Source organism: Ambystoma mexicanum, chromosome 4q (assembly GCF_040938575.1).
Source record: "Ambystoma mexicanum isolate Mex_15411 chromosome 4q, UKY_AmexF1_1, whole genome shotgun sequence".
Taxonomy (NCBI): domain Eukaryota; kingdom Metazoa; phylum Chordata; class Amphibia; order Caudata; family Ambystomatidae; genus Ambystoma; species Ambystoma mexicanum.
The window spans coordinates 396,581,134-396,595,825 of record NC_090928.1 but is presented as its reverse complement, the minus strand read 5'-3'; the positions used below and the strand labels follow the sequence as shown (position 1 = coordinate 396,595,825).

At 45.0% G+C, this 14,692-nt stretch overlaps 1 protein-coding gene across 1 annotated transcript in view; it reads right to left on the bottom strand.

Moving 5' to 3' along the window:
* The window catches only part of RYR2 (ryanodine receptor 2), a 3,854,281-nt gene that overhangs the window by 1,715,677 nt on the left and 2,123,912 nt on the right, over nt 1–14,692 (bottom strand). Inside the window, exon 46 of the mRNA XM_069607971.1 lies at nt 9,752–9,938. Within this exon, the coding sequence (XP_069464072.1) occupies nt 9,752–9,938 (187 nt within the window). The remainder of the gene's footprint in view (nt 1–9,751; nt 9,939–14,692) is intronic.

Genomic DNA, 14,692 nt, shown 5'->3' with positions numbered 1-14,692 from the left:
TCTGGGGGTCTTCGACAGTTTGCCTGTGCTAGGAACAGTGTGCGCCAGTTTCCCACACATGGCGTGGTAATGGCTTCTCACCTTTGGTACAGTGTCCCCTGATCTGTGTTGCTTCAGGGAGATCTGTATTCTACTGGCTTTATCAATCGGCAGCATAGTATGCCTATTGCATTGGGCTGCCTCACAGGACGACATCTCCTCTGGCTGTTGACCCCACAGGATGTCCTTCACCTGCGTCTTGCTCCACAGGACTTCCTTCAACTTCCATTGATTCTGCAAAACTTCCTCCCCAAGTGGCTGACTGTGCTGGAGTTTCTTGCTCTTTGTTGTTGCTCATCCAGCATGTTTCTGATTCAGTCTGAGCTGAGATTGGACAGCCTGTTGATTCTCCAGTTCACAATGGTGGTATTCTTAAAGGGTCAGAAACCATAACAGCCATTTCACAAATGCCCCACACATCATCATCCTGCTCAATCCCCATACAGCCAACAAACAAATGGGATTCTGTGTTTGAGGGAGGATGAGTAAAAACCCAGCTTGGGGATTCCTTTTCCTTTAAGGGAGCAGTCACCCCCAGTTGGATCCCGCTTCCTCTGTCCCCTAGGTTCTGTTAAGCATGGATGGCTCACCTTCCTAGTCTCAAAGGGGGTGCGCCACCCTTGGGGAGAAGGGACGCATTCCCTGGATTTGTCACAACTCTATTTCATACAGCCCTCTGGTGCAGCCCTATTTCCTGCAAGGTTTCCAAAAATCTTAAAGATAAATAAAACATACAATATTCTGATTTCTATAATGATAATGTGGGTGAAGCCCTCTGTTGATCCTTATTTTCTAGTATAGTTTTGGAACTAGGGTTGTGACTCTGTTTTTTATTAAGTTGTTTTGGGCCTTCATGTGCATCAGGGCATTTTTTTGCACCAATGACAAAGTGGGGATACTCTCAAACATGTTCTAGGGGGGTTAAACGGTTCCGTTTGGTCTTTTTTCAGGGGCCGCACAGATCACTGGCCACTACCAAAAATGTAAAGCCCCTTTTAAAAAACTTTTTTCAAGTCCTGAAAATATTTTTCTATTCCTAAAATGACATGGTTTGGGGGATCTACCCACGAATGTTTGGTTGCCACTTGTGAAAAATGGTGTATTTTAAAGCACAAGATTATGTAACATTAGTGATATGTGAAATTATTCTGATTTCAAGTCGTGAGAATGTTTGGGAGTTCTCCCAAAAGCAATATTTGTTGAAAAGAAAAATAAGAACAAAAAAGACAATGCCAAAATATAAAGTACACAGCGTCAGAAATGGACCCAAAAAGACAATTTAAAAATAAATGTTCACGATGGTTAGAGATCACAAACACCATTTTAGACAATTATTGTAATACTATACATTTGTAGGTGTACTGGACTAGTGCCATGCTTAAGAGGAATAAATTGCCAAGCTTGGCATTTGATGGTAACACATGCATGGATGAATGAGGCTGTTCAGTAAGTGTTGTCTTGAACGATGCAGTCGTGGAAGTAGATTTTCTTGTTCATTTCAATGGTAACATGGTAACCTTTTAAATGTCGAAGGCATGCTTTGTTTTTTTTTATTTTTGCTCCAGTCTCTTCAAAACTCAATTTCTTTTATTTATTTATTTGGATTTGTTAAGCTCCCCACGGCCCGGGTGCATCGTGGCGCTGTTACAGAATATTTGACTTGGTAACCAGCTGACAAAAATGGTTACAGGGATAGATCATGTCTATTTGCGATAGGTGTATGTTCCACTGTAACCATGGAACTCCAAAGTGAGAACAATTGTTATTAACGATACAGACAGAGATGGTGTTCCGTGGTTACAGTGGAACTGCTTACTTATTGTAAGGGGTAGTATTGGAGCATAGTTTAGTTGAATAGTTTGTTTTTTAGCGCTTTTCTGAATGTGAGTAGGGATTCTTCTTTCCTGAGATTAGGTGGCAGAGAGTTCCAGGCTTTAGGAGCTAGGACTTCAAAGCTGTTACCACCAGCCTTAGTTCTGTTGAAGGTTGGGACTGAGAGTTGGTTAGAGTATTTGTCGCGTTTAGGTCTGTGGGATGGGGCTTGGTGTATTCTTTCCACTAGATAGGCTGGTGCTGTCTCGGCGAGGCATTTATGTGTGATCGTGAGGGCTTTGAACGTTATGTGATCTTTGATCGGGAGCCAGTGGGCCTCTTCTAGCCTGGGAGATGTGTTCTCTCTTAGGTATGTTGAGGGCTGCCCTGAGGGCATTGTTTTGCACGATTTGCAGTCTGTTAATGTTGTTTGTGGACGTGCCAAGGAGTAGGATATTGCAATAGTCCAGTTTTGCTCCGATTGTGGCTCTAGCGATGTTTAGACAGTTCTTTGGCGAGAGATGAGGTCTTACTGCATTTATGATTTTTTATGTGAGGGCTGCTGAGGAGGAGATGGCATGGAGAGTGTGGAGTCCAGGTAGACGCCTAAGGTTTTTAACCGCAGAGGAGGCGGTGATGACTGTGTCTTCGATGATGGAGTTGTAAGAGTCATCTAGTTTTTTTAGGGCTTCCTTGGGACCTACCAATAGTATTTCGTTTTTCTCCCCATTTAGGCATAAGCCATTGGCTGCCATCCAGGCCTGGATGCGGGCATATATGCTTTGTAGGGTGTTGAGGTCTTGCTCATAAGTTGCCTGTTATTGGGACTAGGATTTGTGCGTCATCGGCATAGTTTGTAAATGATATGCCGAATTCTTCTAGGTCATTGAAGAGGGGGAGAGTGAAGAGATTGTAGAGAGTCGGAGAGGTGCATGAACCTTGTGGGACTCCACAGTCAATTGGTGAAGGGATGGCGGATGCTTGGTCAGAGTAAACCCTCATGGGTCTACCGTTCAGGAAGGAGGTTATCCAGGCGGTGGCTTCTTGGGAGAAGTGGGCCGTGTCAGTCAGATGTTTGCAGAGGATCTTGTGGTCAACCAGATCGAAAGCTGCAGAGAGATCTAGGAGAAGGAGGAGGTAGGTCTTGTCCATAGCCTCAAGAAGTTGGTTCTTGAGGTGAAGTAGCACCGACTCTGTGCCGTGGCGGGGGCGGAACCCTGATTGTCTTTTGCCTAGGATGTTGTGACTTTCTAAGAAAGCCTGGATCTGTAAATATGCAGCTTTGTCTAGAATTTTCAAAAGGAAAGGCACAGTGGTAATCGGACGGAAGTTGCTTGGGGAGTCAGGGTTAAGGGTGGGTTTCTTTAGTAGGGGTCAGACCCAGGCTTCCTTGAGGGTGAGCGGGGCAGTACTGTTAGCAAAAGAGGCATTGATGAAGGTAGTGACAAAGGGGGCAAGTGCGGTAGCGAAATCTTTGATTAGGTTGGCTGGGCAGATGTCTCCTTTACATAATGAGGGCTTAGTGTGTTTCATGATATGTCGGACTTCAGGGATAGTTACTTCCCTAAAGCTAAATGGTTTGGGTGGGTTTTTGCTGTCAGATATATTTCCGACCGGAGGGTTGGTGGAGAGGTTGGGTGGCAGTGAGCTGGGTTTAGGCAGATTCTCGAGTTGGGTTTTGATTTTGTTTTTGAGTGTTTTGATTTTGTCTAGCATGGCATGTTGAATGTTGTTACACCAGGTTGCGTTTTTCTCGGTAGGTTGTGCCGATGTGGGGGGGATAGTAAGTTCGTTGTATATGGCGAAGAGCTCTTTGGATTGTGCGTTGGCTTTCTCTATTCTGGTGTTGTATGTGACTGCCTTAGCTGTGGCGATGGCTTTTTTATATAGTTTGGCCATGGTGCGATAAGTCTCTCTAGTGAGAGGAGAGGGCTTGGACTGCCAGGCTGTTAGTGCTGCTCTTTTGGCAGTCCGTGCTACCTTAAGTTCTTCAGAGAACCAGGAGTATTTTTTTGGCTTTTTTCCTTTCCAGTGGGGCTATGGCCTCCACCCTCTCTTTAAGCGTGGTCTTGTAAGTCTCAGCTAATGTTGTTGGGTCCTTAGAGGTGGGGTGGGTCGAGGGCTGAGGTTTCCAGGAGTGGGAGTAGCCTGTCTACGGTGAGCAGTTTTTTAGATCTGGCCAAGGTGGCTGGTGCAGGTGGGTACGGGTTACCTCCTGTTTTTATTGGGATGGAAAAGTGCAGTAGGTGGTGGTCGGTCCTGGGGCGGGGGGTGTTAGAGCTGATGTCAACTGTGCACTATTTCAGAATCAAACCGTTGGTTCATTTTGGCTGCAGGATTGTGTTTCTTGATAACAGGGATATGAAAATCTAGGAGAGCTTGTCATAGAGGTTTGTCGGCAAGGTCTCTGGGGAGCGTGTCTGCGGGGCAGAGCTTCTGAAGTTAAGTGTAGAGGTTTCAGGAGAGCATCTTCATGGTTCTGACTTGAATGAATTTCAGATGAGAGGAGGGAAGCAGATTATGAGGGTTCCATGGTTTAGCTGGCTTTAATAGCACTAAACTGTCAGACTGTGAAGTGGGGTTGAGTGGGGAGGAAATCGTGACCTGGGCATCTGTGAGATCAAGATGAGCAGATGGCAGGAGGGTAATCCAAGGTATGTTCTGCAGGTCAAGTAGTCATTGAAAGTAGTGATTGAAAGCAGGATGATTTAATCTGTGGAGGCACAGTTATTTCAAAAGGGTTAGGACGAAATTTCCTAACCTGAAATGACCAACCTCACCAAAAGACTTCTAAACACATACCACGAAAAGTTCGAAATTTTGGTAGTTAGAACTTTTCGTGGTGTATGTTTAGGTCTATTGGTGGGGTCGGTCTGAAACTTTTTTTTTTTTTTAAAGGCTGCAGGGAGCTGCAGCGGTGTCCCCCGCAACACCACGCTCACTAGACTGTGCAGTATAGTGAGCATGGGTTGCGGGGTACACCCTGCAGCTCTCCCGACAGAAAAAAAAGGAAGAAGGTTGTGGGGGGGTGTCACCTTACCACCCCGCTCACTGTACTAGACAGTATAGTGAGCGGGGGAACCCCTACAGCTGCCCAAAAAAAAAAAAAAAGGAAAGGACCCTGCGGCGCCGGTTCCCGATCACAGAAGTGAAATGGAACCGGCACTGCAGGGACACAGCAAGAAGGAAAGATAAGTGGGGTGGTGGGGGTATGTTGGGGGTGTGAGTGTATGTTTGTATGGTTTTGTAATGGATGTTTGCATGGGAAATTCACAAACATTTTGTAGTGCGTACATTTCCCATGCAAACATTTCCATCGCAGGTTATTCCACTGCGGAAAAATCACGTAGATCATTTCAAAATGATAAGGTCTTTCCTGTTGCAGGGCAGTCAAGCCAAAAATTTCAAAGGTGGAGAGCTGAGGGGCTAGCTCCACAAGGGGCAGCCTTAAGGATGGTGCTTCAGCCAGAAGGTTAAGAGTCTGTAGAAGAGGAAGCTCTCAATGATGAAGAGGGAGAAGGGTGCTAGAAAGGGATGACAGAAGAAGGGGAGGAGGGAGTCAAAGTTTAGAAGGTTCCTAAGTCTGCCTTGAACCATGGAAGTGCCATTCTGATAAACATGTATATATGACCAGCTTTAGGAAAAATATGCCACCTTTTACCCCATTTATCCAATTGGTTTGCGCTTGGGCATCGAGTTATCAAGCCATGAAAATAGATAAGAATATATGTGACAACCCCTTTTGATTTGGCATTCAGAATCAATATGGAGCCTAGGGTTGCGCTTAAGGAGTTTTGAATGGTTCTTCCTGGCAGGTTAGGAGTAGTAGCTAGGCATATCCACTACAAATAAACAGTTCTTAAATATACAAAAGACAGCAGTAGCATGGCATGGTTGCGATGGGGAGAACAGAAAAAGAAGCAACAAAGATGTAGAAAGCAAGGCAGGAACAGGAAAGGTGAGGGTAAAGCATAATAGAGGGAAGCTAGTTAAAGAAGGTGGGGTAGTGGGGAGTAGAGGGTAGGTATGGGAGGGGATGCCAGGGGAGAAAGACGACAGTGAGGGGGACTGGCAAGGATAAGGAGAGGAGTAAAACTATAGATGGAATCCAGATTCCTGTCCAGACAGGAAAAAGGGACGGAGGGGGAGAAGAGGGACAGCGACAGAGCTTAACCTAAGAAGGGTGAGGGTACGAGAGAGTTAAGTAGAGAAAGACTGAAGTCAGTAGGAAGGGTAAGGGCAGCAGCCATGCTGGCAAGAGTGCAGAGTTAAACTCCAAGTGCAGGAGGCTGGCACTATAGATGCGGCGAGCCAGCACGAGACATGAAGCCAGCTTCCACCAGAGGAGTGGAAAATTCAGAAACATGGAGAGCAGGAGCTGAGTCGACTGCTATGTAAGGAAACCGAGGATAAACTGGATAAGTGAGAGAAAGGGAGAGGTGCAACAGAGGCCTCTGTACACAAAACGGAAGATGGGCAGGAAAATTAGTGAGGAGGGAGGAAGGTGGGATGAGAGGAACTTTAGGCGGACAAGAGGGAGAAGCAGTGAGATCACCCAGTCAACGTTAACAGCAGAAGGGGAAACTCTAAGAAGGGATAGGGAAAAGGCAAAGCAGTGCCATGGTAGGGTGCAAGAAAGCGTAGGGGACAGGGCCCAAGACAACAAAGCTGATGAAGTAAGGAGGGGCATGTGCTAAGCACCACAGAAACTGCAGATGGAGAAAGTGGAACACTGGAGAAAATAGATCTGAAGAAAACACCACCCTAAAGAGTGGAGAGGCGCCCAAAGGGAAGCTAGCCATAACAGGAAAAGAGGTGCAAGGCCAGAAATACAGCCACAAAAAAACACAAGAAAAGTTACTGTGAAGTCAATGGTACTTTCGGCATAAACTAGTTAGAAGACTAAAAGCCTGTACCAGGAGGCCAGACACAATAGTTGAGGTGGGTAGTGACACAAAGAGGCATTTAACTTTAGTTTGTGTAGGGTACCATAGAGTACCAGAGTAGGAAGGCCCAGATCCCCCCGCCACAAAGGGGGCAGGGCTCAAAAGGTTTTTATGCATTCCCACTTATTTATTTACATTTCTAAAGTGCACTCAACCCAGGTGCATCAAGGTGCTGTTACATAACCAGTTACACATAAGAAGAGTCAAATAAGTCAGCAGTCCTGGCAGGTCCCAGGATCAATTTTTATGCAAACAGCCATGTTTTTGTGGGCTCTTGGGAAATGCCAAGATGATTGTTGAGCTCACCGGGGCATGCTGAAGTGAGTTCCATTGTTTGACTGCAATGGTGGGGATCCTGGAGCCTGCAGCTTTTGTCTGTTTACTTTGTGGCCAATCTGGTGGGCCTGGAAGAGTGTGCTTTCATAATTTTCTGTGCAGGGCATGGGGGAGCAGCGTTGGTGAAGCATCTGGGCATGATTGACAAGGATTAAAACACGAACCATTTTCGAATTGGGAGCCTGTGAGCATTTCTTCTTGCGGAGGAGATGTGTTCTAGTTTGGGAATATTGAGTGCTGCTCTGAAGGTGTTATTCTGGATGACCTGCATCTTCTGGATGTTGTGCAACAATGTGCCTGCAAAGAGCGCATTACAATAGTCGAGCCTAGAGCCGATGACTGCTCGGGCAACTGTGAGGCAGCTGTCAGGGTATAAGAACAGCCTAGATGCATTGAACAATTTTGTAGTGTAGGCAGCTGAAGAGGCAATGGCATTCACTTGGCCGCAGTCAGTATTTTATAGTAGAGGTCCGCAAGTACATTGGCGTCTGTGGTGTGGAGATGATCCAATTGAAGTGAATTGAGCAAAGATGCAATGCCATCTTTAGTAAGGCTTTGAGAGCTGCAGGCCATTGTAGGGGGCAGAGATAGTGTGGCGTGTGAAGTGTGCCCGATGGGCGAGATAGTGAAGGACACAATGTTGTGATCAGACCATGGGCAAGGAGCGTTGGAACAGACAGAGACCGGACAGTTAAGGTCTGCAATCCATTCTAAAATACGACCTTTGACATGGGTAGGGGCAGTAATGCAGTGTTTAAAGCATAGTGCACTGGGGGAGTTAGCTACTGAGGTGGCATTAGGGTCAGCAATGTCATGGAGACCAAGGATTAAGTCATCTAAGACGATGGTTTTAGTGGTAGGCTTCATGTTGGAACCCAAAGTATGTAGGAGGTCTTTTTCAAAGGTATGGGTTGGGCCTGGAGGGGGACAGATATATGCATCTTCTGGCCCGGCCTTGTCTATAGCGATCCCTACTGGCTTCACCATATTCTGGAATGACAGACCTATCGCTAGAGGTTGTGCAGTGGCACTAATACCAAAAGACTTCCTTCCCATAAGACAGATCAGTACCTCCTTGGAGGGCAACTGCGATTTACTCTGTCAAAGTGACTATCACGTATGCAGACACCATTGCACTCCATGTCATCTAAGTGTCTTTGATGGCAAAGGTATCTAGGTTGAGTGCTGTTGATGAGATCATTAATATCTAGGAAGTGGGCTGGGATAGATCTTGCATTGACAAGTGCAGATTTTAGTGGTGGAAAGGGTGGCTTAGACTCCTTAATGCTACGTGGTGCATTGGTCAGGGTGGGGCAGGGGCAAAGTAGTGGTGTGGGACTACACTGTACGTGATGGTTAATCTTGGTAGTCTGGGAAGTAGGTGGTTTAGCACCCTGATTAGAGCGGTGACCCTGCCCATGGGGAGAACAATGTAACGATTGACCTTGGGAACCAGGTGTGTGTGTCGGAACCAATGGGAGAGTGAAGGAGAATAAAAAGGAATGCAGGGAACAGAGCAGTGTGGGTTGTTCGTGTGAGATCAAGACACCACAAGGAAAGGATAGTGGTGCATGGAGAAAGATTACAGAGAGCATTTGCAAAGTGTGGTATTGGTTGGTGAGAGAAAGTGGTAATTGGGTGCATGTATGGTGAGTAAGACCTGGTGGGAATGTAGTGGAGTGAGAGAAAGGTGAAGGGTTGGCACTGTGAGAAAAGGAGTGGTGGAGTGTAGTAGAGAGGCGAGATGGTAGGGAGTATAGGGGAGAAGGTAGCAGAGAATGGAGGGAGGAGAGTAAAACCGTGGCAGTGGGAGAGTGTAGTAGAGGACAGGGTGAAGAGTAGTAGAGAGCAGTAGGAATTTAGTAGAAAGTAGTCAAGCGTGCAGGAGTGTAGCAATAAATGGTGCACATTAGAGGGACGGATAGGGGAGAAGACTCCAGGTTTGGCTCCATCTAGAAGATCACAGAGGGGAGAAAATAGAAGGCGGTTGACTTTAAGCCCTCACCACTAGTCAGCCAGATCTTAAATAGTAGGGGTTACCGATCTCTAGTCACCACCTTTGGGTTTAGGGACACCTGGCTAGGGAGTATAACAAAGCCTATGGGCAATGAGAGAGAGAGCGAAAGGAACAACCCATATTGCGATCCTACTAAAAAATGTAATAAAAACCCTTTAATGGTATTCGAGAGTTGGTGTGTTCTTGAGGTCATCTGTGACACTTGCATGATCATTCAAGTTGCTAATGCTTTTTTGTCCTAGATATCACAATAAACAGGAAAATATAATAACCTTAGTGGCAAACGTATAACTAATTCGGAAAATAATACCCCAATACAGAAATTGTGAAAACCCATTAAAACAGGACAATAGATATTATACAAATAAGCTGCCTTATATAATCATTTATATTCCAGGTTGCGGCAGAGAAACAGCCTGGAACAAAAACTCCACAAGAATATGTACTGAAAGGCGATCTGTTCCACAAACCACTGAAAGGTCTGACTTTCATGAAGCTCCCCCAACTTGCATAAAATTTGACATGGCTTATTTCTTCATATGTTCAGACAACCACAAAATTACAAGGCTGTCAAAAAGTGAAAAATATAAAGCTGACTTACAAGGTTTTTGTAGATCCATTTGTTGGTGACAGGCCGTCCCTGGTAGGATCTTGTGATATTTGTATGGCTTCTTCCATAGCAGCGAGCAGGCCGTTGCCGCCTTCCCCTCTCAAAGCTGGACCAAAACATTCAGGGCGGCGAATAAGTAACCTCACCACAACATTGGCATTTTCTTCAACACTCTCCCCTGAAGTAGAGATGGAAAATAGACTGTTAAACCACATGCATCTACATTTCAACAGCTAGTAAGTGGTGTCTGCAATAAATACATTTGATTAGTTCTTTAAGAAAGTGTTGCTTTGTCTTGCTAAATAGAATAACCAAATGCATAGATGGAATCACAAAAGGTGTAAATCATTTAAACTACTCACATTTTAATATGTTACTGTGGTTTCCATGGAAATGAGGCATTCACTAGCCCCGATTGGTGTTCCACTGGCCTAGTAACAAGAATGTAATTTGCTTGTATGTCAAGGTTATTGCAGGCATTGGTATGGATGAGGCCAAGTGGATAACATATCTGACCTCGAAATAAAAACTGAGGGTCCAGCGAATGCACTTCTTGACGAGTAATCCTTGGCAAACCTATTCATCAAAACTTTGAATTTCCTGAATTGTGATATTTTAAATCCTTGTATGTCTTGTGTAGGTCTTCAGAGAGGCAAAAGGTTGCTGGCAGTTGTAGGGATTGGGAAGGGGTTAGAACAGAGTTCGAGCAGGAGAATTAGATAATTTCAACTCAAGAATTCCAACTCCTAGAGTGGAATTTGAGGTAGAGCCAATTTAAAATATGAGAAATCTCGTATTAGAATTAGAGTAGGGTTCCTACTAAACGTTTTTTTCTCCATTTATTTTTAAGAAAAAGCTAATTCTATTTTAACTTTATTTAAACATTATTACATCACTACACACATACTGCTTTGAGGGACCGAGGATCGAAATGACTAAGATGAGGAAAACCTATTTGGCGGAGGCGACTGTGCGAGCAAAATAATCAAAGTTTGGTTTGAAAGCAATACACGCGCGACTTATGGAGAGAACAGAACATTCAAGTGACTGGCTTAAGTAAGCTACACATGCACACGAGTTCCCATTGGGTAGTAGACCATTCAAATGACAAGCCTGAGAGATAGAAGCACATGCGATCTTGTTTAAGGCGGTAGCAGAAAACCCTAGTGACTGGCAAAGATTGACAAATACATTCAGTGAAAAAAGCATAATGTAAAAAAAAAGAAATCCCCAAAGGAGGGGGACATTAGAGTGTCTGACTTGAGTGCAATAACCTGCTTGTGACTCGGAGCGCAACATGTTCGGCTGCCCAAATGTGGCAGTATGGGTTGAGGAGTGTTCAGCGGGTGGCCCTTTTTTTTTTTTACACTAGCCATGGCAGCTCCTTAATGCACGGTCTATGTGTAGAGTTTTAGAAATAGCCTTGTAGATCTGAAAGTGGCAGCTACACCACCAACACCCCTTTCCACAGTAGAGCAAGGACAAATATATCCCCAGGTGAGCAGAGGGCATATGATCTTATGCCCCCACAAATGTAGTCATGCGAAACAAGCAATGCATGCTTCCAGTTCCTGTATTCTAGGCAGGTTAACTGCAGGTCAAGAGAAGACCCAGACCGACTTGGGTATCAGATCCGTGCAGCCCCATCTGCAATGATATCATGCGGGTGATTGGGAAGAAATCACAGGAGCTCAACTGCATCCCTACCCACACAATGAACATACTGCCACCAGCCTGATCTGTCACCTGGACAAATATCTCTACTGTGGAATTACTGGTAGGCACTACACCCACTGCACCAGCAGCAAATACTAGATGTAGGCTTAACAGTGTCTTCACAAAGAGCAGGGCCAGTGCTAGAGGCATCTGATCATGGTCCGACATCTCTGGTCGCATTACTGTCTACCCAAAGCCCACCAGTCAGCCACTTCATCCATGGACCTCTTGCTTTACCCCTTCATTGGAAAATGTGCTTTTAAGTATGTCATGGGAATGTTCAATGACTGATGGGCAACTCCCAGTCATCATTACTTTTCTAGGAAGGCCTGTTTCAGGAACCTTTTTTTCTTTGATGAGGGGGTGGTTGTCTATTCTTACAGTATATGTCCGTCTAATGCAGAAGAGGGATGAGAAGGCATCGCATAGAACTGTGGCCTCCAACCTTCAGCAATCTTTCATATGTATGGACACAGGAATGGTGTTTAAGATTATAAACAGCAGATTTTAATTAGAGAGACCTGTTTGCAGTTGTGCACGAAGGTAGGTCATGCCCACAGAACATTATTGGACATTACTGGAGCTTTTTATTTTTTTTACAGGATGTTGGACATCATATTCCCCTGATCAGTATAGAAATTCTGTGTACACAACCTTGTTCTCCATATCCCACTTTAGCTCACAATGAATACTCTGGGACTGGGACAAGGGTCAAGGGTCACAAGGAGTGCACCTGACATCTGGACAGTTCAATAACTTCATACCGTAGTGCTTAAAGCCAAGGTCTGGAACCTGTGCCCCCCCTCTGGGTGTTTTGTATATTAACTTCTAGGACCCCTCAAAAAGTACCCGACAGCTTGCTTCCGACAGGAGCTGTAGTCAAAACACACGAAGAGACCAAGGTTGTCAAGCCATGATTAGTGCAGTGGCACAAAAACCACTCCCTCATGCTGGTGTATGTTTTTGATAATTGTGGGTATTCTACTTTAGTTTGTGAATGTCCCCCAATATCAGCACATTACGCTATATTGGAGAATATGCATCCCCCAACAACCCTACATATATTGTCCATTGACTGAAAAGTAGCTGTCACTCCAAGGGGTCTGGACACCACAATCACAGACCTGTTGTTTTCAACTTATGGTTTTGTATTGTTCTGGGCAATAAAGAACGGATCAGAAACGAATGCTGGGAGAATAGCTCTAGGGCAATGAGCTGGTCTTGGAAACAAGACAACGCCAAGCAACAAGGGTTCAAAACTCGGTCATGCACTTAGAGGCTGGACGCTGGTATTAATCACAATATCTCAGAACTCAAATTATTTATTTTTAGTATATAATTGTTATATTTTTAATGTTGTATTTAACAGAATTGGAGAAGTCTTGCCTGAACCCCCCCCCCCGCACTCCCCACGCCCCCACCCTTCCAGCTCCTTCACTGACCACATGCACTGGCCGGGAGTGGCCATCAAATGCACATCAGGGAGTTTATGACCAAATAAAGCAATTGAATTGTTTTTGGGGAAAGTAGCACGTCAATGGTAGCAATTATTGTGCCAGAGGGAAGAAGCAAAGTCTATGGCAACCGGCACACAATAACCTTCCAAAGTCCAGTAAACGAGTCATTACCAACAGTTGATCACACAGGAGCAGAATGAACGAATGCACCGCTTCACCATAGGAGCAGTCAGAGGTGGAGCGGTGAGAGAATGTGTGTGTGTGTGTGTGTGTGTGTGTGTGGCGGCGTCGTCATTGGAACAAGGTAGCAAGAGACAAAAAGCATGTGCTACCTCGTCAACCATGCTGTAATTAAGCACCGCAATGAAGAAAGCTGCTCAATGCATTGCTGCGGTGGGGGTTGATGTGGGGAGTATCGACAACACTATCACAGCGTGGAGCACTGGGAAGTAATTGCCACTTCGTAGTTAAGTGCATGGCACATTATGATGCATGGCAAATGTAAAACACATTTATGCTTCTCCAGACATGATCGTCAAAGCGGTAGTTGTGAAGCTGCAAGAGTGATCACCTCCAGTAGTAAGGATCTGGCCTCAGTTGCCACCACCTGTGGGTGTGGGCCATTTAAAAAAAAATGATGTTGGCACTTTTGTTTGATGCCCAAGCCTCATTATAATCTCTACTGCAAAAAGACATTAAAAGTAGAGACAACAAATAACAGAAAGCTTGACCACAACGCACGCTCCACAAACACCACCAATTGATGAGGCTCACATCAGGTTTAAACCATGGTCCCAATCTTTTACAGGTACACCAGGTAGGTTTTCAAACCTACCTACATCACACAGTGCCTCCACTCTAAGTGCAGCAATGCCCAGGACCTGCACATGAAGGAGCAGGAGCTCTCCAACTTTTCCTTGAATGGCAAGTAGCTACCTAGTGGCAAAATGGTAAACATCACATTGAAAGGCTGTGCGATATCAATATCAGAAATAGATTGGGGCCAAACCCACTCTGATGTACGTGGCCTATATAAACAATTTGGGACGAGAGAACAAAGCAATATGTTAAGACATGCTCACAGGTACTGCAACTCACATCGCAATTCCAAGCTGCAGCCTATTAAATTCCACAAAAGGGATTAAACCACACATGGTTGAAGAATGATGAAACTTGAGCACATGAATGCTCATTTGTAATTTATGACACACTCCTTTTAAATGGGAACCTTGCATTTGTTAATGCCTGGTCTGCTGTACTCCAACCTAAGAGCACTACAGTCACACCAATAAAAGACATAGGGCCTCATTACGAGTTTGGCGATATTCCGGCGGATTTTAGCGCCCCATGCAATTACCATTACCGTAGCTTTGTTCAGTGGATTACAAGTGGCAGTGTGAGTCCCAATTTTTTGGGAGTCCATAGGACTCAATGCAGCATTTTCTGCAGAATTACTGTGGAGGTAATTCTGCTGAAAATAGGAGGAGAGTCCGCGGATTTACCTCCAGCTCATAGTTGGAGGTGAATCCTTCAACTCATAGTTGGGTGGTGGGGTAATGCAGCAGTAACTATATTACAGCCAGACTTTTACGGCACCACCCAACTTGTAATGAAGCCCATAGCTTTACTTATTGTTTATTGGAATTTCTCGCCTCTTGTCTGTTTCAGTGTTACTGTCCTACTTCCTTCATCAAAAATAATCCTGGAAAAATGAATTGCCACAGTTGTAATCTGCAAACCTAGATATTGTATGCAACCA